The sequence below is a fragment of the Coloeus monedula genome (assembly GCF_965178545.1).
Source record: "Coloeus monedula genome assembly, chromosome: 19".
NCBI lineage: Eukaryota > Metazoa > Chordata > Aves > Passeriformes > Corvidae > Coloeus > Coloeus monedula.
In genome coordinates, this window is record NC_138799.1 from 6,344,791 (window position 1) to 6,371,416 (window position 26,626).

At 39.8% G+C, this 26,626-nt stretch overlaps 2 protein-coding genes across 8 annotated transcripts in view; one reads left to right on the forward strand and one right to left on the reverse strand.

The window, feature by feature from the left end:
• The first annotated feature begins 406 nt into the window (after positions 1 to 406).
• On the forward strand, positions 407 to 3,095 carry LOC309580194 (nucleoside diphosphate kinase). The gene is made up of 5 exons (XM_082293993.1): positions 407 to 637; positions 837 to 969; positions 1,498 to 1,599; positions 2,304 to 2,416; positions 2,859 to 3,095. Exons 2-5 carry the CDS (start codon positions 841 to 843, stop codon positions 2,974 to 2,976), a joined length of 462 nt encoding a protein of 153 aa, XP_082150119.1. The 5' UTR covers positions 407 to 637; positions 837 to 840; the 3' UTR covers positions 2,977 to 3,095.
• Positions 3,096 to 3,600: 505 nt separating this feature from the next.
• Positions 3,601 to 26,626, reverse strand: part of MBTD1 (mbt domain containing 1) — a 35,443-nt gene continuing 12,417 nt past the window's right edge. For 6 of the 7 annotated variants that reach the window (XM_082293947.1, XM_082293946.1, XM_082293945.1 and 3 more), the window contains 11 exons: positions 23,387 to 23,504; positions 22,622 to 22,756; positions 22,061 to 22,149; positions 20,542 to 20,776; positions 19,276 to 19,331; positions 18,913 to 19,017; positions 17,962 to 18,109; positions 15,428 to 15,510; positions 14,892 to 15,126; positions 14,210 to 14,287; positions 3,601 to 7,458 (listed from right to left, as the gene is read on the reverse strand). In XM_082293947.1, coding sequence (XP_082150073.1) covers positions 7,340 to 7,458; positions 14,210 to 14,287; positions 14,892 to 15,126; positions 15,428 to 15,510; positions 17,962 to 18,109; positions 18,913 to 19,017; positions 19,276 to 19,331; positions 20,542 to 20,776; positions 22,061 to 22,149; positions 22,622 to 22,756; positions 23,387 to 23,504 — 1,401 coding nt within the window. In that variant the 3' untranslated portion in view covers positions 3,601 to 7,339. The remainder of the gene's footprint in view (positions 7,459 to 14,209; positions 14,288 to 14,891; positions 15,127 to 15,427; positions 15,511 to 17,961; positions 18,110 to 18,912; positions 19,018 to 19,275; positions 19,332 to 20,541; positions 20,777 to 22,060; positions 22,150 to 22,621; positions 22,757 to 23,386; positions 23,505 to 26,626) is intronic. The other variant, XR_014226961.1, reaches the window with a different exon arrangement.

Consider the following 26,626-nt stretch of genomic DNA (forward strand, 5'->3'; position numbering starts at 1 on the left):
AGTGAACATCATAAAAAGTAACAAAACACTCCCTGCTTCATGTTGTGACATGGGTTCAGGGACTGTGAGGTTTTGACAGCTGGCAGCTTCATCTTCTCAATAAAGTTACCAATAACGTTCCTGGGTTACGGATCCCACATCACTTTTCTGGGATAAATACGCTTTCGAGGAGCTGTAGCCGTGCTGTGCGGTGCAGCCGGGTTGGCAGGACCAACCCTCAGACCGCGGGGATACCTGAAAACAGCCAAGCCAGCACCAATGAGTAAAAAATAATTTAGTTGTGTTAAACATCCGCCGTCGCTTCAGTGCCTTAAAGTCTTAAGCCACAGTTGCTGCGCCTGTAAATCAATAACCCTCGAAGCGGCGGAGGCGACAGGTGCGGCCGGGCCTGGCCAAGAGCCGCCCCCCGGCCGCGGGGCCCGGCAGCGCCCGCTGCCTGGTTCGGTCCGGTCCCGCCTCATCCCGGCCCGGCCCGGTCCCGCTCGGTGCTGGCGGTCCCGCCCCCGAAGCGCCGCCGACCCGGCGGCTCCTCCTCTGCGCGGGGCGGGGGATCCGCGGCCCGCCCGCCTTCTCCTCCGCCTCTTCCTCCGGCGGCAGCGGCGCGGGCGGCAGCGGCGGCGACAGCAGCTCCGGAAAGGTGAGGCCGGGCCGGGCCCCGCGCTCCAGGGGCACGGGGGGTGCGGGCGGAGGGGCCCCGCGGGGTTCGGCGGGGCCGGGCCGGGCTCGGCGGGGCCGGGGGGACGTTCGGTGGCGGTGCCGCGTGGCGGGGCGGTGCCGCCATGGCCGCCGCCGACCTTGAGGCCGCGCGTCCCCTCACGCCGCGCTCCCGCCCGCAGCGCCATGGCGGGGAACGGCGAGCGCACCTTCATCGCCATCAAGCCCGACGGCGTCCAGCGCGGGCTGGTCGGGGAGATCATCAAGCGGTTCGAGCAGAAAGGGTTCCGGCTCGTGGCCATGAAGTTCGTGCACGTGAGTGCCCGCGTCTTGCCCCTGTTCTAAACATAACCCCCATCCCCGTCCCTGCCCTGCCCGAGAGGGGCTCACCACACCCACGCACAGAGAGACTCCCCTTGCGGGGATCTGACGGCGGCTGTGCTGGGGCACGCCTCGGGCCCGGCTTCCTGCCCAGCACGCGGCTTCTCCCCGTTCCAGAAAAAGCGAATTTTGCTCCAGTGGTTTAATGCAGCCCGATTGAGAGCTGGAATGGCCTTGGCTGAAAGGCTGTGTTGGGTAACATCACCCAGGAATCCCGTACTCTGCTTATCGCTGAGGGTCACTGCAGTGCAAAGAAATCATATTGCCAATTCCCAGCACTGCCACAAAGAACTCCCTTAATGTTACAGCAGGAGCTCACGTTGATACCCACAATAGCACTGCAGCATTGTTGGTAACATTAATTATTAGTGAATCTAATCACTCATAGTCTTACACCTGTAACACCTTCTGTTCAGTGATACTCAGAAAATGATATTTAAAGTTACATCTGCCCTTTTAAAGGCCTCTGAAGACCTTCTCAAACAACATTACATTGACCTGAAAGACCGCCCCTTCTTCCCTGGTTTGGTTAAATACATGAACTCTGGACCTATTGTGGCCATGGTAAGTGGCTTGATTTTAGTTTAAGATTACTTTCTTGAGTATATTTGTCTTGCTCTATAAATTATTAAGAATATTCAGAGATACTGTTGCAGATACATTTTTTTCAAACTACCTAGTTCTGATAGTGGCAAAAGAAAAAGTTAAAATTAAGACAGTGAAGTTACTATAATAAGAAGAAAAGTGCACATATAAAATGGGTATTAAAACGTGTAATATATAAATGCATAAAGCAAAATTCCCGAAAGCGAGTCTTCTGCACCAAAAATCTGCTTTGGGCAAGGTCAGACTTTCAGACACAGAAACCTATCTTCTGTGTCATTCATTCTTACATTCCTCCCAAAACAAGGTACTTGCTCTAATAGCATCTCCTGCTGTGGTTATGAGCTAGGAGAGAACACTCAGCAGGGTGTCCCTATCCCACCACAAGACAAAGGGCTGGGAGTTGGCCTTGTACATTAACTCTGAGGCTTGGTGAAGGATCTCCTTCACTGCAGTAACAATGGTGATGGTCCTTTTTACAAGTACTTCCAGTTCATATGCTTTTTCCCTTGTCACCTTTACAAGCCTAAGAGAGAATCTAGGCAGGGTTAATTTCTTTAGTGGTAGAGCCTTTGTTTCTTTGCGAAGTATGGTAGAGCAAAGATGAGTTGTCAGTATTTTGTATAAGCATGGCTTAACAGAATTTTTTTGTTTTTTACTTTAAGGTATGGGAAGGACTCAATGTGGTTAAAACTGGGAGAGTAATGCTGGGGGAAACTAACCCTGCAGACTCCAAGCCTGGCACCATCCGTGGTGACTTCTGCATTCAAGTGGGAAGGTTTGTGCTCAGTCTCTTAATTGATACTCAAAACTCAACAACTCCTACTCACTGTTTCACTGCCAACACAAAAACTGTTGGTAGTCTCCTATTCTGCAAAGCCAGAATTGGTGGTAGATACCTTAGTCTGATGGTATTTCATTTGCAGGTCACAGTGCATAGCTGCTGCTTAGGAAAGTGGTACAAAGCTGACTTTGTTTGCAGTCCAGCTCCTCCCCAGAGCAGCACGTAAGCTCAGGCAGGGGCTGGTGTAGAACAGTAGCTCTAGAGCGACCCTGAGAGAAATAATTAGCTCTTGGGGGGGTGGGGGTGTTGGAACACTACCAGAAATAACAGCAATGGTCTCCCTGCTCTAGATGCTTCATCCAAGTTTTTTGCAAATTGAGAACAAGGTTGCTGAAAGTGTATTTTTATAGGGAACAATGTTTGTCTCCTTCCACAGAAACATCATCCATGGCAGTGACTCCGTGGAGAGTGCACAGAAGGAGATCAACCTGTGGTTCAAACCGGCAGAGCTCATCGACTTCAAGCCCTGTGCACATGACTGGATCTATGAGTGATGGGTTCCCACAGTGATTTGTGCCTTCCAACACCTCATCTCATTCCAGCTGCTGCCCTGGGAGCAACCACGGTTATCGTAGTGCTGAAAGTGACTGTCAAATAAATGGGTGTGAACTTATTCCTTGTGGTGTGTTCATTTACAACAGACCCCTGTTCAAATACTCATGGAGGTCATTTTAGTCATTCAGGAGCCACTGACACGTCCTGGCACAGCTGCTGAACTCAAGAAGTGGCAAATTCACAGAGGGAGAGCTGAAGGGAGGCTGGAGCTAGAAGAAAAACGGGATACCACAAAATTTCCCTCCTTATACAAATATTAATACTAAATGAAATGAGAGCCAAGTGCAAATCTTGCTCTCTGAAATGATTATCTAATTCACCTTCTCTTATCAAACCCATTACCTTGTGCTCAGGGCCTCACACAATTTGCTGTCACACCAATATACCCAGTTACTTAAAATACTCATGGTTTTACAGATTGTGGGTATTAATGTGCATTATCTTGAGAGAAATAAGCTGAAATGCATTTAGGGGTAAGACTGTCTTTTAAACAAAACAATCCCTACTCAGAAAAAGACTTTTTATAATTTTTATTTTGTGTAAAAAAGGCAAATTTAGTGAATTATTTTCATCTTGTACACAAAGTTATAATTTTAATGCTTTTCACATCCATGCTGAAAATCTGCAGTCTCGTAAAAATGAAAGTAACATTAATTTCTCCAAAAGCATTTTTTCACTGAGTTATGTACATTGCATGAGAAAGCTTTAAATACTTTCTCACTGACCACACAAATTACCAAGAAAATAAAAGATAAATTTGTACAGATATTGATCTATATATCAAATACATACAGAAATTATGTAAAAACCCCATTTGTTTAATCTTGATTCCCGCCCCAACATTTTCCCGGGGGCCAAAGCTGATGCCTGTTTTTGTATAAATGGCTGTGACTTTTCATTTTAAATATGAAAAAAAATCAAAAGGAAGAAAAATTCAGCTGAAATCACAGTTTTTTAAAATCCCTTCCCAATAAAGGATTGTTACCAAATATATTAGCACCATCGTACAAAGATTGAGGGAGGGTATTCACATCACAGAAAACAACAATAAAAAACCAAAACAAACACTGAAACCCGTGTTAGTATCCGTAGAACAAGGAATCAATCACTGCTGTAGCTTTCCTCAGACGTAGCAAGGAACAGGTTAGAGTTCTACTGAAAATAACAACAATCAAAGATCAGCAGAGATTTGGAGCAAGGAAAGGGGCAGCAGCCAAGGCAGGGACAGAGCTTGGGCTGCCTCATGGTCAGAAAAACCTGCTGTGCCAAATGCCAGAATTAGTCCGACCCCATTGAAGGTTTCAGGTGTCCAACATCTGCTGCTCTCTCAGCCAGGTACCACAGCTTGAAGCCAAGAGAAACATCCCAGAGCCACGGGAATGCTTTGCAAAGCCAGGGAGCTGCCACAGGGACACGCCACAGGCTCTCTGGAGATCACATCCCTGGTAGCACCTTGCTCAGGTTTTCCTGAGCTTCTCCTCAGCAAGTGACTTCCAGCAGCTCCTTCCATGGTTTGCTTAGCACAGATGTCACTGTACTTGACAATTACACAACTGAGGCATATTATGAACTCAGAGACACAAAAGACATTTCACCAACTGCTGAAGTCACACGGGTACCCGAGAACATACATCACCTCACAAGACTTTAGTGTTTGATGAATAAAAGAATACTATAAAGACTGACAGAACAGATTGTTACATTTTCCAGCACAGGAAGTGTGTTAAGGACTAATTTTCCCTCTTGACATTTGAAGACCAACTCTGAAATCAGGGATGAGCCTGGGCAATACTCAGGAGCCCAAGTTTAGTGACCTGGCAATGCACCTCACTCATTAACTAGCCCGACCTTCTACCTTAGGAAACACTAATTAATGCAACAGTTTTTCTACTCAAGTCAGAAGCTGTTGATGAGAGAAGAAAGCAAGATTGTGAGAACCTTGTTCCAGCTGACTGGGACAACCTGCAAGTTGTTGCATTAAAAAAAAAATAAATAAATCAATAGTACTATACTTACCAAACCAAATCAATGCTTGCAGAGCTGGATTTTACAGCAGGTTAAATTGAGAACATAGGAAAACAAACACTCAAGGCTCAAAGTGTCACTACAATGGTCTCTAATCCTACTTCTCCAATCTAGGCTGTTCAAAATAAACTTCATGGCTGGGTCAGAATCTGAGATAAAGTATTTGAAGTCTACCAGGTCCAACAAAGTCCTTTTCATGGCTGTTATAGAGAGCTAAAATGTCTTTACCACCTGAAGTTACAGGTTCTTGTAATCTGATTAACAGATTCTGTCAATAGAAGAAGCTGTTGTTAAAAATGGGTCGTTATTTAAGAAATGTTACCAGTAAGGGAGAAAAGGATTCCAGACATTCCTACACTATACAGGACATGTTTTACTTCCAGTAGTAAATACAAAACTTTACATAATTAACCCCTCTTGCATAGAATGAGGTAAACCTGTGCATATCACCAATACTATGTACCCAAAGTTAGAGCAATTTTTTAGAAAATAATCAAATTGCTGGTTTTCAACTTTCTATGCACTTTTTTTTTTTTAAGCTCAAACAACAATATACAAAAATGGTCTCCTGGGGCTCTGTGGGTTGATATCCTTAAAGCATTTCTTAGGCTGTAGGAATACAGATGTTAATAATTTTTGATAGTTTTTTTTTTAAGCCCTAATTTATGGTCAAGAGTCATCGTACTGCTCTGAAGGGGACCTGTGAAGACCCAGAAGCACTTGCAGAACTTATGAGATAATTCCTGAGAGTTTAGTTAATGAACCTTACTGGTAAAAGCTAAAGCTCTTGATGCACATTTTTCCAGTCACAGCTCTGCAGGGCTGATCAACCACCTCACTCATCAACTCCATTTACAAAAATGTACAAAGGTTAAAAATATGGAAAGATAAAATCCAAATTACTAAGAGCTCCTGCAAAAACTTTGTGTTTAAGTGGTTGTCATTTTCACCCTTTTATGTGACTTTTGCCTTGTAAAATTCTAGAAGTTGACCAGGTGGGACTAATGGGATACTTGACATGAGACAAGAATTCCAGGCAATAGGCAAATCCAGTTTATGAATTATAGACTAAAACCATGTAATTTTTATACTGTTCTCAAGTCACAACTCCTATGTTACACTATTGCAGCAAGACATGAATATTGCAGGCTATGCAGGACTGAACTAATTTTTAATCCACAGTGTAGGGCTCCTTTCAGCTCACCTGAAACCACGTGGCACATCAGTTCTGAATGGTCACAGATAAATATTTAAGATGGTAAGGAAACATTTAGGGCTTCCTGAATGGAAAAAAAAATTAAAAAAAAAAAATCACAAGAATACTCACAAGTTCCTTCCCAATAACCAAGGGAGTCCTTAGTGACTGTCCATCTAAGCTGCTTCTTCAGTCAAAATTCAGAGCTAAAACTAATCTTCCAATGAGGGAATTTTCTGAAGTTCCAGTTTGGCATAGGGCTCTGTAAACATCTGCTGAAGCATTCCAAGACTACAGACATTCATGTACAGACAAGGGCTTTCTAGATCCAATCCAATGCCCACTGCAGTCGATGGAGACAAGGCTACTGATATTAATGGGCACTGAATCAGACCCTAAGGAACATTAAAAACCAAAATTTTATATAGAAAAAGGTATTTTAAACTAAATAAAAACACCTTGAAAAGTTAAAATCTTCCTCAGGCGATGGCTCCGCTCCGTTGCACTTGGGCCTACTCACTGAGTAGAGCTTTACAGCACTATCTTCCACATACAATTTATGCCTCTAAATCAGGGCTTAAAAGCCTTATTTTCACAATTAAAAAAACAGAGGCGTGACCAGTGCAGTTCACAAGAGTCTAAAAGTCTCCCAACTTGTACCAAAAAGGTTCATTTGTTATGACAGTTCATTTGTATTTGCAACTATATCTTCCTCCAACTGCTTCCCACAACCATGCTAATTAAACTTTAATCTTACCAAAAAATTAGAATTTCAGTTCTTGTTAACAATGCACAATAAATCTGAACTTGAAAATATTACAAAATTCTTTCAAAAGCTTCAAATACAACACAAAAGTGTCCATTTTTTTTGTTTTTAATAAATTGAAAAATCTTTTTCACTAAAATAGTTTCCCCGCCCTTCCAAAAAATTCTGAACTGAGTCTAATTCACCTACAGTTAGCAAAGTGCCCCAGGCACAGTCACCCGAACTGCACCATCCAAGTGGGAACAGAATCAGTCAGTCTTGGAGAAAGGTTCTTTTCCTATCACCAATGCTGTGCCCCACACTCCTGGGAGCTGCCTCAGGGTTCCTGTTTGATGTAGTAGCTGGCGGAGCCGTTGCTCTCCTGGTCAGATGCTCCCTGCAGGAAGCTGTACTCCTCTCCATCCAGCAACTCCTCCTTCAGCTGCAATGAAGTCACTACAAATCAAAACCTCATGTTAAACGTCTATACAATTTAAAGTGCAACTTTTCCTTCAATTTACTTAATAATATTGCTATTGGGAGCACCCCAGATTCCCCATTTTCTTATAGTCTGCATTTTAGCAATGCTTTAACACTCAGGATCCCACAGAGAGCAGACACTTTGTGAGTGCAGATGGAACCTCCAGTTATGCTCCAATATTAACAGACTTCAAATTACTTACAATAATATATTCTCTACAAGGTTTTCTCAAGATCTGAGTATTTTAAAACCACTTAAACTTTTAAACCACTTTGCTTCCTATTTAGTCTTTATGCAAGTAAAAATGAGATTGGAAATGGCCAACAGTTAACCTATAATTCAAATTACTTAGCCCAGTTACTGCAAACAGTCTATGCAAGACAACAAAATTATTGACAAAGATTTCTCAATCCATCATTAAAATTTTAAGTTCCCAGACAGTTTCATTCAAGCAAAACATTTTTTGTAGTTTCAATCTTCTCTCTTCTTTTGTCAAAATTAAATAGAAATGAGATCTAAGACAAAGATGTTATGAATAGCAATAATGTCACAATTACTTTTCCTGTTTCATTAATGAATAGAGATGATTATCAAAATATGAGCACAATGAAAAGAACACTGAAAACAAAACATGTAAGCATTCATTAAAGGTGCAGTACCCACATTAAAGGGTTGATTATACAAAAATAAATGATTCTCTATGACCAAATGAATGAGAAAAGTATCAAAGTTTATAATTATTGAGTATAAAGTTTATATACATTGTCAATGTGTCTTGAAATGCAGGAATATGCAGTGAAAGAAAAAAACCCCAACCCATAACCTGCTGCTACTGATAGCCCTTCAGTAACTTACAAGCTGTTTGATTATTCTTTTACAAATATTCTATGTCATCTTCTATGTTGAAACAAGTTCTTGAGCTAAATAAAAATAAAATTTGAAAATTAAGATAGTAGAAGATGTCAAAAGTTGCAGCATAATGCAAGCTCTCCTCATCTTTAGTAGATTCTTCCTCCCATCTACACAGCCCACAATCCCTTCCTTATTTTTTTCTCTCAAGTACTTTTCCCTGCATCATGCCCATCTCTGACCAAGACTCCTGATCTTTGGGGTACAACAAAGTGCTGTCTAAATGCTAAGACACACAATTGGCTACTTGGCTATGCTGCAATACCTTAAGCAAAGGCTACACAGAGGTCAGGGATACGAACCAACCCACCATGCACATTGTTTCCCTTCTCTTCCCCCAGCAGGAAGCTCCTGCAGGTACAGCAGTAACAGCAGTTGCCATGATTTGGATTGTCTTTGGCTCATTTAAACCAAAGTCCTGACATTTAGTTTGTTTCTATTATATAGCTTTTAACTACAATCCTCCATCAGAAAAGCTTAGTTACAGCTACACACTGAATTACTTGAAAGAAGAAAAAGGAAAGCTAGTGGAAGTCATCCAGCTAAAGGAAAAGGGATGCAGATGAGCCAGGTACTCCCTTTCTACATTGTCTCAGTGATTTGCCGGGACACAGACTGTGTCTGGTGCTATGACATTCAAACCTCTCAAAACCAATATGAATGGAGCAATATGCTCCAGAGTTGGGAGAATCTCTGGGAACAATCTCCTCCTCTGCCAGGTTGGCTGTAGGTTCTTTTTAAAAGTAAAACAGTCCAACAGGTGGATTTCAGTGCTTAAAGAGATCATTTCAGATGACTGAAAGATGTGAAGTACTCATGCACCCTAAAGCAGCATCAGGAACTTGCTAGAGAGCAAAACCACTCCATACAAACAAGGTGAAGAAGTGCTGAACCTTTCTCCTGTCCTCATGACAGGACAAACAGGGAAAGAATTGGGTTTGAACCTTACTGAGATCTCCCACGGACAGGACATTTCAGAGCAGATGCTGCTTTGTTACTAACCTTACACCAACTCCATTCAAAGCCCTGCAAACATCCCCTGCATCTGTCCTACAGCTACTGCAACATCAGGCAATGAATGATGCTGAGGAATATGTATGTAATTAATGAGTTCTGGCCAATCTCAAACGTGTTCTAAACTGATTAGATGGTATCAAGGTTATGCCTCCTTCCTAGAGACTGAAAAGGTGTGGTCTTGCTGGTTTCAATATAAACACAAACACCTTTGGACAATGACATGGCTACACCACAAACAAAATGAATTTTGTCCAGCCTTACCAAAACTCAGGGTTGAAAAGTTCCCCTCAACTGATCACAGAAAGCATTGAGTATCAGAAACCAAGGAACACAGGTGTTTCATAGGAACTGTGAGATCTAATGACACAGAAATTCAGACTGTGTATGTCTTTGCACTATAGAAATGCAATGCAGGTGTAGATTTGGAATAAGAGAAGAACTGGGCAGAAATAGATGCTCCAGAACACTCCCCTAAGCAAGGCTTCCCTTTGGCATCAAAGGCTCTGTTAAACACAGCATGTACACACCAGCAGCAACATGAAGTGACACTAAAGGGGTCCTTGAGAAGTGTTAAGAGGCGTGCAGAAGAGAGTAAAGGTTTTCCTCAGGGTCTAAAGGTGGCATGTGGGTTCTTTTTCCCCCAGTCTGTTAATGGATAACACATGGACAAGAGAAACTGTTCTGGATGTATTTCAGAGTCAGCAGAGAGTGCTGACAGGGCAAGCTTAAGTGCAGACTAAGGCAAGCTTAAGGGAGTAATCAAGCAAATCTGAAGCTAAATCTATCAACCTGGCAACTGTCCTGCAGGGAGAGCATCATCCAGCCTGTCTGACAGCTTATTGCCACAACATATTTGTTAGCAATAATTTGCTGCATTATGTTGCCACAGATATTAGGAGAAAGGAATAGAAAAAACTACCAGATCCTTGAAGTGAACTTGTATAATTGAAGATTGCTTACATTATGCAAACTATACTTAAATAAGTTCAAAACTCTAATCACCTTCCTTAATACTACTGATTAATTTTTAAGAGTTTCTCTGCTCAGTCATACAGATGCACAATTACACTGTTTCAAATATATTTTCTTAGTAATCCACAAAATTTCAAATAACACATTCCAAAGATATTTTTCCCAGATAACTGCTTTTTTCCAATACAAAGACAAAAATGTTTATTTATCGCGTATCGTTATTTTCTCTGCAAAGGATAATCCACACTAATGACCTACTTACATCCAATATTCCCAGATCCACATTACCAGAGTGCATTTTTGTATTTTAACACTCTGCAGAGCCCCTCTGGGATTCTCAGTAACCCACACCAAAGCCTCCCTCCTCTGAAGTTCTAAAGCAGCTGCAACCCTCTGCTATGATTAATTCAGTGACGTGGTGCATCAGCGAGAATGAAAAGCTCTCTAACAGAAAAAAAACCAAAACAACTAAAATTCAAAGAAAAAAAAAAAAAGGAAAAAAGAAAGATTGGATGAGTCAGCACATGACACCCTGGACCATAGCTCCCCACTCTGCAGTGACACACTGCTGTGACCAGTTACCTGTTTGGAGGCTGGGACTGAACTCCTGGCTATTCCTGGGAGGCTGGAAGGCCTCGGGGGCTGTCTGTGCTGGAAGGGCTCGGTATGGAGGAGGAACCAACTCGTCATCCCCAGAGAAGCTCCTCCGCACCTCACCTGCCATGGGTGGGCTGGACAAACTGACAGGTTTCTTCCCAACTGGTATCTTCCTCTCTAAACATCAAGTCAAACTAAAATAAACGCTCGAGTTAAAGTGCATCAGGCAACTCTGTTCACTGAGAAATGGCTCTGGTTGATATTCACCCATTCTGGAAAACCAGGGCACATACAATGGCACTATTCAGTTATTACTGGGAAAATTGTTCTCAACAACCACATTGTAGTCCCTGAATTCTAGAGGGTGCTGGTAGGGTTTCAAGGCCCTTGCTTAATACCATGACCTACTTATTTCATGCTCTATCAATGAAATACAAGTGCTGTGAATTGCTTCTGCTGCAGCTACACTGCACAGTCACACACATTTCTCTGCCTGGACACCCAAGACATCTTGGCTCTGTGAGGCTGCAGTTGTTTCAGTGTGTGTGCCTAAGAGACAGAAGGATGCTTCTGGGGAAATAATCCTCTCCAGACAAAGTTTAGCACCTCTAAAAATACATACTCTTAATTCCCTTAGAATGGTATTCCCCATTTTTACAGTGCCTTACTGTAACAGAAATAACCATTTCAGTGTGTAGAAAAAAACTTCTAAAATGCCCTCAAATTATTAAACACTGCATTCATGAAAAAATGTTATTAAAACATTTCCCATACAAATTACCATGTTTCTCCTTTACCACTAAGATGCTCCCATTCTGTGCCCAAGGCATGTTCTCTGTGATATTGAGGTTACAAGATCTGTAACACAAATTAGTGTCTTCAGCTACATCAAAACTGTGTCTGCTGATGCTTCAGTCCTATCAGCACTGTCGGACAGACAAACAAAAGCTCAGTCCTGAAAAGGTAACTGATTATGCATATGCTAAAGGTAGCACACCCTGCTCAAATATTCTTCTTATAAGACAACTTCAGGATAAGCCTTTTAGAGAGATTAATGAGGCAGAATGGTGTCTACAGAATCCCAGCCTTGAAAATATGGAGGTCAGATTATGATTTCAGTAACCTTATTCTGATATATATACCCAAGAGGAAGCAGACAATACCAGCAGATATTGCATCCTTCATGATTAATTAATTGTCCAGGCATGCTGGCAAGTTACCCTTCAAGAATTCACCTGCACAGCCATCTGAGCAGCAGGCACACGGTACAAAACCCCACTCACTGAAACAAACACTACTGGAAAGGGAATTGGGGGAGATTCTCACATATCCCCAGCAGCATTCCCAAAGTGTTTACGATGCCATCAGTTCTGCTTCCCAAAGAATATGTGCACTCCCAGTGCTCCCAGGAAGGAGGGGACACTGCAGCAGAAATCTGCATCATTACACACAGCAGAATGACTCAACGACATCCTGGGCTGTGTTGTGAACACTTGAGAAAAATGTGTGGAAATAATCCTGCCCTGCTAAAACTAATCTAATTTACAACATACACAGAATTTCTCATCAATCGTCTGTGGTGACTTTACATGGTACCATAAAAACATCACTGCTGCATTATATGGTTTTGTGACTGAAATCCTTTACAAAATAACCTTCTATTTCATTTACAAGTGCTGAACAAGAAAAGCTTCAGAAGACATTTTTAGTGCTATTTCCTGTGACTCAGCACTTCCACTGCCATAACCTACTTAGAAAAAACCCATGTAGGAGGCAACCAGCTCTAACTCTTCATGACCTTGTTCTCTCATCTTCTGGTGATTAAGAGGATTTCTTAGTATTGAGCAAACAGCCCAGAATACAAAGTTTTCCTTGCTTCCACAGCCAACATTTACCTCAGGTTAGTGAGAAATTTCCCTAGTTTTCTAAAGCTAGACTAAAGCTTCCTATGGCACTAAGTAAGAGGAATTAATCTTCCAGCTTTGGGTCACACTAACTGTAAGAGGGGTAGCAAGAAACCAGCAGAGGTATTAGGAAAGGGATAAGGTAAGGAGTACAATGGTCTAGCACAGCTTTATAAACAAAATCTGCTCAGACAGTGCAGAATTATCCAAAAACAGGTCCTACACAAAGGTAATTAACCATAGGGCCATATTTCCCTAGCTTAAGGCAACAGCACTCACATTCCCTGGATATTCTCAAATGAGGAGTTTTCTAGTACCTGAATTCTATTTTAAAAAATACTGCTGCAAGTTTCTGAAAAGGATCTGGATTTTACTGTTTGTTTTACTGTTTATTTCCTCCAATAGCAAAAAGAAAAACCAGTGCAATGTTTGAGGCACTTAGCAAGAGGTTCTAAGAACTTCCCAGACACCTGGTTTATCTGTGAAACTCACCAGCCAACTTTTTTCATGCCCAAAGATCAACACAGCAAAGGTTGTATTCTCAATGACTGGGGAAGAAGGTTCCAATTGGCTTTAATAGATCCATTCACAAATTTACCAGGAAGACAAGGCTTTAATTCCTCACATTAGTTCTACACAACAACAAAACACTCTGGAAACAAGTCTAAATTAATCACACTAATTTGATATTTTGACAATTTGATTCCAAGGGAATCAACTACTGTGCAAAGAACCTGAACACTTCAGATTCTTAATAATGTCATTAGTGTGTTTTACTGTGACAAGAACAGCCACATACAGCAGGGCTGCTTGTTTCTGAAAGTAATAATATAAAAGCCTAATTTACGCAGATGCCTAAGGCAAAAAATTTGGCAAATAAGTGGCTTTTTTGTCTTAAAGAGGAGCCAGTTAGATGATGATTCAAATTTTCTACACCTCATTCTTTCTGATCCCAGTAACTTGGTTCTTATTCCTCCACCTGTGTTACAGAGAGCAGAGGGAAAACTGTGTTGATACCTGAGTATTTTGTACAAGGCAGTAGAACTACACAGCCAATATATTATTTAACTGAAATTATGTCAGAATACAAAAATATTTTAACCATTGTCCATCTACAATTCATAGATTATTATTATGAGCAACATCTGCCCTATCACAAGTTATAAAAAATGGTTATTCTCAATGAAAAAGCTCCTTTTATGGCATACTGCACCTTTAAGCATAACACCTGTTTAGACACAAACATTTCCAAATAGAACAGGGACTTAGGCAGAGACCACAAACTTTAAAACAACAGGAAAGGTGCAAACACTACTTTGTCACCCACTTTTCTTATGTCCTTTGTACTGTTGCGATTTAGCTTTTTTCTTCTGTTTGGATGAACTTGACTGGCTATCTCTTGATGCTGCAAAAAAAGAAGAATTCAAAATTTCTGCTTATTATTTAAAAAAATAAACACTTCAGAACGCATCAAAACTGCTACACAGTTACAGAATTTTTCCTTAGTGACAGAACAAAGACAGAAATTTATTGTGGAAAACCAACTTGCACTAAACTACTTAACGTGAACTCTCTCATTACCCTCTCATTAAACAACAGCTCTTGAGATAGAGTTAGTAGTTTTTATCACTTGATCTGACAGGACAAGTTGTGATGTAATAAATTAGATACAGCTTCTGCACAGGCTGAGTTCTACAAAATTCAGGAGGTGAAACAGATACACTGGCAGTCTTAAAGCAATATAAATTCTCAGCGATCTCCTCCAGAACTGACAAGTAAGAGGCTTTTTCCCTGCATCAAATCAGCATCTTCTGGCATTGAAAAATAGTAAAAAAACCTCAGAAGTACTTTAAAAATCAAAGTGGGAGAGATTAGAACTGTGAATTAGCACTTTCAGGCATTAGCAAGGATTTGTTCTATTTTTGTTATGCCTGGGGAGCTAACTGGAAAAGGTTAGGAGAATGAGCCCCCACGAAATTCATCTCCACTACTGACAAAGCAGGACTCACACTGCGGTGCTGGAGGCTGCAGCTGGTACCCAGTCAGCTGACACCATCCCACGGGATACAGGTCTGGGGACTCACAATCCACCCACTGATCATATTCATCTTCCCACCCATCAAAGTGTATCCTCAGAAGCCGGTGGATAATGCGTGTCACTGTGGCCACACACACCAGACGGGGCTCCATCAGATCTACAGCCTCCAGTTTCATGCCAACATGAAACCCATGATTTGGAACTTCCTGGGGAAGCAAACAAGGCAAACATCAGTAAACATGTTCATTAAGATAGCTTAAGCACAGTGCTGAAACAGGAGCTTCAATCAACTTAATATAGAAAAAAACTAAGTATCACTGATGAAGTTTCCTGCACCTCTGCATCTGCCTAACATTTCAGAGATACCAACTTCTGTTTACTCAAATGGTTCTTATCTCTAGTCTCAGATTTCAAAACTGTATTTAATAAAATGGGTCCATCCCATGCACTATGCAAAAATAGAAAGAAAATACTAACTCCAGTACAAACATGTACAATTTTTATTACCTTATTGAAGAGCTTCACTGGTGCTGCTATTGAGTCAGTTTCCCTGAGGTAGTCAAACCACTTAAAAGGGAGTTTTGCATAACCTGTGAATTTTAAACAACATTTTCATACACCAACTGCAAACTTCAGGTGTAAGAACAACAGCAAAAAAATTGCACATTGGGAGTGTGTTACAGCTAAAAAGACAACAAAGAAGTCAAACATTAATAACAGAAACTTCCACTCTGTGAGCTTTGGTCTAAGGGACAGTCACCTGGACATTGCCCATTTGCAACAAACAGGAAGAATGAAGCACTGGGTAGCATAAAAGGTATCATTTAAGATTAATCATTGAAACTTAAAGTTTTTTGTCCACGCAGATTCTTGATCTCTACAAATACCCTACACAAATGACCCAGAACAGATAATGGAATTAAGCACATCCAGTTTCTTCCCTGTGGGGAAATAGCTTCACTATTGAAACACTTGAATTGTCAGGAACAGAATGGTAAGGATAAACATGGACATTTTAAAAGTTTAATAAGGGTAAAAATAGCAGTAATATGGAAAATAAGAGGATTTTCTAAAAGCTATTATAAAGGGAAGAAAATAATCTCTCAAAAATATATGTATCTGCTACTGAATATGCATAAAACATAGGAATATCTTTTCCATTGGGCAACTTCAACAACTGCTTAAACTAATAATTTTTTAATTCTAGCTGAAGCAACAACAGCTTGGAGGGTTTCTCTGCAGCAGTGTGCAGTGATGGACATGCTGAAAATCTGCAGTGCAGTGGGCATGGCATGGGAGCTACAGCACAGGGCTGGATCTCACCTCTGTGGGGGCAGAGGGCTGCAGCTCAGGGCTGCCACACTCAGTACTCACAGCCCAAAATTCAATCCCATCCCTCAAAGTGCCTAAGCCTTCATCTTCTACTGATTTCAGCATGGGATGAAGATGTTTGGGAGGAAAGAGCTTTGCAAAGCCCAGTGATTTCACAGCAACTGAAGTTTCCACAGTGCTAAATGCAATGTGGATAAGAGTGCTCATACTGGCTGTGGAATATCTCCATGAACAGATGCAGCTGGAGAGTTAATTAGTAAGGGCAATACTGTATCAGTTCTGCATATTAATGCTTTTCTTCTCAATGTAACATTCCTCTGCTACACCAAGATATTTGTACTCAAGTTCATCACACACAAGAAATGTGCACGTGGGACTTGTCAGACCAGGCAGAATTAAGAAACTGTCCATTTTCCAGCCTGTAATTTGGAAAGCAGAATACCCTCCTCATTAGAGTTAAGGAGCTTTGATCACTTTGATCCTATTAAAAATGCTAATGTGCATTATACTCTGTATTTTACTGCTGGTAATTCCTCTTCCAAATGACTATTAGACTATTGCACGTGTGACTTCTAATCACCTCTCACTGATGACACAGGACTTAGGAAAAACTGCAGTAAAAGGGAAAATGTACATGGAGGTAAAGAATTAGGTTGCCGTGATACAAGAAAAACACTGATTATCATAAATGTGCTAACAACAAAACCCACATTCTGAAAGCAGTGTTTGAAGAGTGAAGAGGTAAAGTCTCATCACCAAAGGCAAGTTCTTCTCCTATTCTGTCTCATCAGTTTCATGTATGTGTTTCTAAAATGATTGGTATGTATTGATATACAAGCATTTCCTCTTATAAAAGTATCTCTATTGCAAGAGTCTCTGCACCTCAGATTTTTGAGGGATGCTTGTGCCCATGAATTTCTAGGCAATAAATTCACTAAATGAGCTGACTGAAAAATAAAACTATATCTGTATAACTACACTTTCCACACACTCTAAGGAGACAGAGTTGTTGCTGTACAACAAAAATGATATGAAATTACTTTCTGCATGCTGCATTACACTGTAGTTATTACCTAGAGAAATAATTCATTAAATACAAGTAGAAGCCTGCAAGAATGAGAATGGAGGGAAAAAGCCATAGAAAATTATCGTCATCTGCTGTTATACAGCTATAATCATCTTAAAAAGTGCCAGACCAAGGCAAAAAATGGGAAAAGGGAGGCAAAGTCTTCTGTAGGCATGTGTGCTTGTGGACAGACAGCTTTTCCTCACAGAGGGGTTTATTCAGTGTACAGCCCTAAAACTCAAGTTTATGTATAGCCTTCCAAAAATTGACTGGTATTGTGAATTAGCCTAAGATTCTTTACAATGTTCATTAATTGTTTTGGTGGCTAGGACTTCTCAACCAGTTACATTTTTGGAATAGCCTTTTTAGTGATTCCTACACTTCCCACTGACTTAGTGGAATCCTGAATTTCTGACAGCAAATGCAAATTATTTCAGCCAATAATCAAACTTTTTCTAAATGAAGAGTTGGCTACCTCTGGTTCAGATCACTTCAAAGTAAAGCTGTTGTATTTGTTTCAGACTTAAGGAAGTTCTAAAAAGTGACCTGAATTTTGTAGGCTGAGTTAAGAAACAAAGCATATGGCACATACAATATCACTGAGCAATATTCACAATAAAAGGTGTCAGAATGCTACCTGTACCTCTGGGTGGAGTTAGTTCAATCATGTTAATTTCACAGAAACCAACAGGGAAAATAGAAGGGGAAGTGGCATGGTAACAAAACCAATCAGACCCATCTGCTGCTTCTGAGCCATCAATCCCAATCATAAGATAGCCATCTGCTAACACCTTGGTAAAGAGAAACAAAATTCCACATTAAATACCTTCAGCTGGGTGAGAAGGCTAAAAAGAAAGCATGCCATGTTTCAAAAGAGTGAAAGTAACTCAATAATAATGGAAGCACTTAGAAGGACATTCAATTATAACAAAAAACCCTCCAAATCATACCTGTCTCCAGGATTGTGAATACCACTGTCACATGTACCTCTGAGAACTGCAAAGTTATGAGATCAACATTTCCTTTTTCTGATCTCCAGTTTTTCTTGTGAACATCAGCTCTATTTCTAAAGCTTTATAACTCAGTCTATTCTTCATCTTACAAGGATATTCGGTATACCATTACTCAAAACCATAACCATACTCCTCCTCACCGGAAAGGTTAAACAATTCAGCTAAGCTGCTTTTTACATTTTCTCTTTTAAAGCAGATTTCACATGGATTGGCTCCCTTTCAATCAAGCTAAGAAAGAAGGACAGCCTTAAAATATCTTCATAGACTTCTGCAAGTCAGCAAGATGAGGTTTGGTTTTGAACAGTTGCAAAACTGGTATAATTAGCAGAAGATTTTCCTGCAAATTCATCTCACACATACATTCTAAGTAAAGGTAAGGCTGAATTTCCAGAGATTAAAGTCAAATTTACATGAGCACGTTTTCATAGCAGTTGTATATAAACAATTAACAGACATACCCCATTCACTGTGTGAATGAACTGCACTGGTTTTGGTTTCGTGCTTTTTGTTTCAAGCCCGAATAAAGGTTAGTGAAAAAGGATTCCTCTCTGCCTCCCAAAAATGCACATTTGCTTTTTTACCTTTCTGATAGTTGCCACACATATTGCTGAAAGGTTTAGGGGGTCTATAGCTTCCAACTTCATTCCTTCTTTAAACCACTCTCCAGCTGCATCAACCTCTTTTACCTGAAGAATCACAGAACAGCAGCAGAAACAAAGAATTTAATGAGCCTGGAACAAAACACACCCCCACACTGCCAAAACAACAGACTGAAATACCTGTTCTACCACCTCTGCTTATATCAAGGAGGTCAGATTGGGTAATAAAAGCAGAAATGCTTGTACTGGGCCAGGATGTAAATAGTTTCAGGTCTGGTTTACACACAACAGGAACTAAAAGTCCTCAATCAACTCTGCAAAGAGTGTTCCAGTTACTGAACTCACCTTCATAAATAAGTGTGGGGGTGCATCAAAATGTCCATCCTGTTTCTTTGTAATATCTACAGGGAATAATAATAGTATCATAATATTGTTCAGAAGTTCTGTTCACAGAGCAAACAATATGTTTTTCTGAATATATTAACCAGTACCATACAATCAGTGGTGTGGAAGGCCCACAGTTTCTAGCAACACTCCCACAAAAATCAGGAGGACATAATCCATCCATTTTCCTTGCTGACTTCAATCTGAGCTACCTCTATAACACAAACATAATTTTTGGAAAAAAACCCAATATCCAGTATTTACAAGACCGTTTGATTATGTTGCAAAATTGATGAAAGTATTATATAAAAGCTTTTGCAAGAAATTGGCAGGTAAACTATTTTGCACTATGCTATGACAGAAAATTACATTTCTCTATATATTTTTATATAATTACACAATCACTTGAAATATATCTATCTATATCTATCTGTTTATAAATGGTTTCAGTGAAAGTTGAATCATTAGGAAAACTGAAGGCCTTTCCCTGAAGGGAAGCCTTGTGAAATGCTTTACAGAAATTCTGTTTCTGACAAGAGATACCGGCTCAAAGAAACAGAGAAATAATAAAAAAACCCAGACTTTTTTTTGTTTAGAAACCTTAACTATTTCAAATTACAATTACTTTTGTATTTTAGGTAGCATGGGCCTTAATTGTGTCCCTTCTATTAGACTGTCACTTCACTTTCCCTGCCCATCTCCTAACGCCCTCTAAATCATGTAAATACTGCAATATAAAATATTAGACAGTCCTTAAACTTGCAAGTAAATAGAAATTCTGTATCTACTAGGATACTTGTCCATGTCACGTTGTACAAAAAAAGGAGTTAGATGTGAAGAAACTAGGAGTTTGTGGAGCAGGGCTGTAATTCCAGATATCAGCATGAAAAGTGACGTTTACCATGCTTGAATTGTGCAGTTAAAGGTTTTTCTGCCAACATTTTGTTGACCTTTGTTTATCATTGAATCTTCTAAGTATCAACATACTACAAATCAACCTCAAGGTTACTGTGGCTTTTCCACTGGTGTATAATACAGTTAATTATAATTTTAACAGAAATTCCTGAGTGTAATATAATGGGTAAAACCCCTGGGCCACATTACATGTTTTAAAATGTCATTATTCAAAATAGTTTGATTAATTGTACAAAGCAACAGAACTGCTTAAGCCAGACTCCTCCCAGCCAACAGTGCCCACAAAACACCTCTAACCCAAACCAAACTTACCAGGTCTTTTGAACCTGTGTCCTATACTTCGAGACCAGCCAATATGATGAATGAGTGGGCTGTACATATGGCACCAGAAGTCATCAGTTTTGTCCTCACTCTCTTCATACACCAGCCTCAGGCGGCCCCCAATGACACTTTCCACCACCGCCACCCTTGTCCGGCAGAGGTGGGTCTTGTCCACCACTTCCACCCTCATGGAAGTTTTGAAAGGGTACTGCATACTCTCAGACACCTTGAAGCAACACAACACATTCTGTAAGAATATCCTCTGCTTTATATCCTCCTGTCTGTTAAAGCACAGTATTGATGCACTTGTAATTTAATTCAAGTACTTGAATCAACCTGAAGAAATGACACAAATTATTTCTCTTCTATTTCATTGTAACAAAATGTTTCAGAAAACTAAGAATAGATCCTACAGTACTTCAATTGTTTCAAGGTCATCCCTTAAGATGAGATACAATTCCCTCACAAGTTCAAGGAATTTTCCACTGACGTAATGAAAGTTTGTTCAGTTGTTAACAATGGGTGAAGTTACCTTGAGAAACAATTTTAACAAGAAAAATCTCAAGACTTTTTGTTCTTGTTTTGTCATCCACTCAAAATACAGCATTTTAAAAACAGGATTAAAATACTTCATTATAAGGCATGGAAAACAAACCTTCAACATAATTAAAGCTGGCCATTGACAAAAGTATTTCCAAAAGAAAGGAAGAGAATGTAAATAGATGTTAATCTGCTTTGTGAAAATTGATTGTGTTTAAAAATCAGTATCTGTCATTTGCCCTTTTCATTACCACCTCCCCCAAAGGACTGAGATCTTGACAACTTAATTTGGCTTCTAACTGAGCCAATTTTTAAATAAAAATTAACAACTGCAGAAAGGCTTTTTGGTTGTTTTTTAAACATTAGATACAGTGTTAAACAACAAGTCAAGTCTCATATTTCTACTAAGAACTATATGCAACATCATCTCACAATATTGGTAAGTAAACTTACAGCACACTATACAGCAGCTGCCACACCTGAAGACATGACTAAGAGAAAAAAAACACAGTCCAGAGCAGGTGAAAAATACTAAGACGTAAAAGTATGATCTTCATTCCTTCTAGATCCATGCTATATTAACATATTCTGTTCAGTTTTTTGAAATAGTGCATGATAAAAATCATTCCTGAATTAGAAAAATCACTTTTCATTTTTCTTACATATCATCGGTAACTCATGAGCACTTCTGGGTTTTCTGTGGATTTTTTAAATGGGGTATTTTAAAATTAAAATAGACTAACTAGTTTTTAAAGAAAGCTATTTTTTCTGGAGCAGTTTTCCAAATACATACTGACAAGTGGGGACATAACTGGAGAAGGGATTCCAAGGAAAACTGTATCTAAGGGAAGAAACTACTGTATCACCTTCACTCCAAGAGAAGGTAATGTGCCACTGTACAATATTTCAGTTCTCCACACTGTGGTGCAATTCTCTTTACAGAACATCATTGATACTGCATCAGCCTTACCTTCTGAGAAAAGTCAGGAGGAAGTGTTTTGGCACCAGTAAGTCGTTTCACTAGAAAAGCTTTCCAGTTTGTGTATTTGTGTTGGATAGCTGTTGCAAATGAAGGGGAAAAAATAAGCCACTGATATTTAATTTTGTCCATTAGAGACAATATTAGAGTCTGGAATATGTGAAGAAGAAATCCCAGATGACTATTAAAACACCTACATGACAGTAATGACAAAAAGCCTCTTTAGAGAATGAATGCTACCCAAAATTAGGTTTATGGGTCAGGGTAAAGAATTTAATAACAAAGTATAAATTAAATCAGTGTATGTTCCCATCACTGATTAGCCAACTGCTGCCACCCTGATCTTAAAAGCTTTGAGTCGCATCAGATGGACTATTCCAAGAAACACTTCAGCATCAGTCAAGCTCTTATTTTTCCAAAAGTCAAAATTATTAATTCATAACTGTTGAAAGAGTTCTTATGGTAAAAGAATACTTTGATATCTGCACCATGAGCAAATTCAGTCTAATAAAGAGACTCTGACATGAGTCAGTAAGGCCACTATTTACATACTTCGAGGAGGAACTAAGGGCTTCCCACTGGTTGCACACCAACCAACTGGGTGGATGTCAGACCCACAAACGTTGCACCAGAAGTCAAGACTTGAATCATTTTCAAAGCCTTCATATCTCAGCAGAGCATTGTAGCCTGAAAGAAAGCATTTAAAAAAACCCACAAGAATTAAACAAGATTATAAAATACGTATTAATATTTCTTGTCCAATCATCATATACATTACATGGGTTTTCTAAATGTAATTTTTTTATAGCAAGTTGTTTTTATGGCACATTTCAGGATGCTATAAATGCACAGAATAGATTACTTTGATAAATGTGCATGTATTATCATGTAAGTCAATTTAATTAAAATTCTTGAACTATAAACCTTTAGGAGTTGTACATAAGAGGACAAAATTAATTATGCACAGTATCTGCTTTTTCATATCTTAGATCTGCCACCTTGAATTTCTAACTTTTTACCAAGACAAGTGATTTGTATAATGAGGCTTCTTGCCAGCTCTTATACAGTCTATCTGCTCTGCACTGCTCTTACTGCACTCTGAGGCAATATTGAAAAAACCAAACCAAGGACAGACATTCTCAAGCATCACTGCAGCCACTGTAGAACAGTGACAACACTACAGCATGTAACCTACAGACACAGCTCTGCCAACCTGACCAGTGCCAGCATTACCCTCACCAGGTGATCACTGACTAAATTATTAGATCCCTTCACACAGTTCTTTGATTATTTTAATTTCAACTAAAACACATTTACCTGCTAATTTTACAATTCCAGCTATCCAGAAGACTTTGGTAGGTAGGCTGCAGTCAGTGTTTGGAACCTCCACTCGCACTCCTTCTGCAATATCACCCCAGCAAGTCCCCATGGGTGCCTGTCAAGGTTGGGGTTAAAAAGTCACCAGTTCACCATGTGAAAATATTCATTTTTTGTTATCTCAGTGTTCTACAAGCAACTTAAAAAGATAAAATATTCAATATACACATAACAAACATATGGTTAGAAACCACTGTTTCTATGAGGACCTACTTTGGTTTTGATTTGATGCTTATGCATAATACTGTAATTGTATCCAATTATTCCTGTGTATTTACTGAAAAAACCTATAGCATTCCAAGTCTGAATATCAGTTAAGCACAAATTGTACATTCTCACAGGTCAGTTTTATCTATGATGTTTCAATTAGGAACAAACTACAGGTGTTAGTGAGAATGGTGGAATTCCTATGCAATTCTACTTGCAAGAAAACTATGGTACCTGTAGCACAGACATCAAAACCTTTAAATTCTGCAAGTCAGGCATGCTGCTGGAAGAATGCCTAAAAATTATTTCTTGAATCTATTCTGATGATTTATTATGGTGGGGTTTATCATCCACTGGTTCGCATCCTCTCAAAGGAACAGGCTTTCACATCACCTGCAAGTGATCCCTCCATGGAGCAGGCAAAAAGAACAGAAGGCTCTGAGTGGCACCTTTTTAATGAACACCAGAAGGAAAGGCACAGCAAGATCCCTCACACTGCCCTGTATGAGGAATATGTTAGGAACAAGAAGGAATACATGCCTGATGAACTCGTAAGGGTTTGCAGAAGATGGTGATAGAAATTACATTAAGTTTGCTATCTTCAGAAGAACATTTTGTGGAACAGAGCATCATGAAATGTCAGTCCAAGATGGTATTGTAGATACCAGAAATGCACAGTGCTGAAGAACCTAAATTTTTAACAGTAACTCAAATGAAGTTATATTGGTAACAAGCTAGAAAATTACTCAGTCTGCACTAAACTTGAGACTACCCAGAAGAGAGAGATTTGTATTTTGGGTTTTTTGAAAAACAGTCACATAAATTTGAGAAAAATAAATTCTTATCAGTTCAGAGATTACCCAGCTATCACAGGGAGAACTGAAGGAGGGATCTCTGGCTCTGCACCATGTCTCATTTACAAAGCTCTTTGCAAACCCAGAGAACTGAACCACTCAGTGGGAATAGCCTCCAACTGCACAGAATTTTTGCTGAGAGCTACAAGTGAAGAAATCTGGATAAATCTTGAATGATTGGAAATGACAATATTGGAATTTTGCTGGCAATCAGCAATTGCCACTAGCAGCACTAAAAGCTGAACTTATTTTAAAAAGGGAAACCCTTCACTAGTTGAAGTATTTGAGACTATACAAAACTTAAAACCAGTTTTAACTCCTAAAGGAAATGTAGGTATGCCAGCTTTTATTCTTGAAGCCTGGTCTCTTCATGTTCTGCTATACCCATCTACACCAGTCTAGACCACAGAGCTCTCTTCTGCCAACTGGCAGCCAGAGAAAAATCCAACTGAAAAGATGATGGCTTATTTTCACACACAAAATATGCAGATACAACTTAAGTCCCATCCCATATTCACTACCCTCTCTAAATTGACATGTGTAGGTTTTTGAATTGAACTGGGGAAATAAACTTTTCGATCTGCTTATTTTAGCAAATCTTGTTGCCTTGTACAGAGATACAGATGAGGCCAAACAATCAAAAATAGCAGTGCTGAATAATTTCATAATCCAGCTGCACTCAACTGAAATATGTTTTACTGCCTGCTCATCTATTCAGTTGATTCAGAGAGAAAAGTATATCAAAACACTTCTTCTGACATCAACCTACAATGGAAATTTCATTTCTAGAATGTGGATTGGTATAGAGGGAAATAGCAGAAAGTTAAATTTGTCCTTGTCTGTGAAAACATTGGTTCTGCTAGTTCTCCTACACCAATCCATATGGCTCACCCCTTCAAGAAGGAAGCCATCCTGTGCAGCATCACTGCTGAAATGCCAGACAATGGTACTGTCCTGAGGGATGGTTTACAGCACACCACCTACACTGCACCATCTTGGTCTCCTTCACTCATTAGGGATATTGTTAAGGCAGAAAGACCTGGATAAACCAGGGCTGTGACAGCCATCTTTCTTCATCTCTCCTCTGTCTCATCTGTTTAATCAATCAATGTTTGAAGAGTGCTTTTAAAAACTCAGAAAGCACTAGAGAAGTGTTAAGTCTTATTTATCTGCTGGCTGGAAGGTGACTGCAGTCTGGATTGGCATAGTGTGAACTAGCAGAACCATCATTTACAGGTAAGAACAAATTTACCTTTCAGACTCATGACGAAGAGATCCACTTCACATCACTCTCAAACAAGGAAGAGCTGGTTCCTGGCTTCCTGCTTCAGGACATGACCTGGGAGGGTCTATCTCTGAGCACCAAGGGCCTTCTCTGCAAGGTAAGGTGCAGTCAGGAAGGGCCTGTTTGACAGGAGCACCTAAAGGCCAAGTATCCCCACATACACAGCTGGACAAAGAGCTCACATGGCTTAAATAAATAACTTCTAAAAGTTTTGGATGGCATCAACACTGCCATGATTCCAGACTTTAAATTAAATCAGGATTTTAATGGCAAATCCTGATGGTGATGCTACCAAATCCTGGATTGTATGGAATGCTGGAACTTCGTGTGTGAGCAGTGCCCCAAGAACAGGTAATGCCAGAGGAGTCAACGTGCAACAGGGTTTAAACAAAAACCTTCAAAGCAGAGCACTGCCACCCAGTGTAGCATCCTGGAAATGCTCCCTTAAATCACACTGGATATAGTTTAAAAACACAAGAAACCAAGAGAATGAAAATATTTTGGCTCAGAATAAAATTCAGCTGGAATAAAGAACTTCAGGAAATGTGCCTCTCACTAGCAACAGAGTGAAAATAAATAAGTACTCTTAATTGTGCATGAAATTGTCCAGTAAGTAGTATTGAAAAACAACTCAAACCACTGTAACTTGCTTTCAGTTGTAGGAACAGTTTGAACTAATAAGAGCAACTATAGAAAAGAATAAAAAGTGTTTAGATGAGAAAAAGTAGAATGCAGGTCAGCAATGAGCTCACTGTATGTGACTAAGCTGTAACTCAATATTAAAAACATTAAACTGAGTTTTTCTCCTTGCAGCAGCTACTGCTGTGTGCCTGA

What these genes read in the sequence shown, in the direction of transcription:
- LOC309580194 (XM_082293993.1), top strand. Translation starts at nt 841, where the DNA reads ATGGCGGGGAACGGCGAGCGCACCTTCATCGCCATCAAGCCCGACGGC. An exon ending in TGGCCATGAAGTTCGTGCAC is followed by an intron (nt 970 to 1,497) that starts GTGAGTGCCCGC and finishes GCCCTTTTAAAG; the next exon opens with GCCTCTGAAGACCTTCTCAA. An exon ending in TTCTGCATTCAAGTGGGAAG is followed by an intron (nt 2,417 to 2,858) that starts GTTTGTGCTCAG and finishes CTCCTTCCACAG; the next exon opens with AAACATCATCCATGGCAGTG.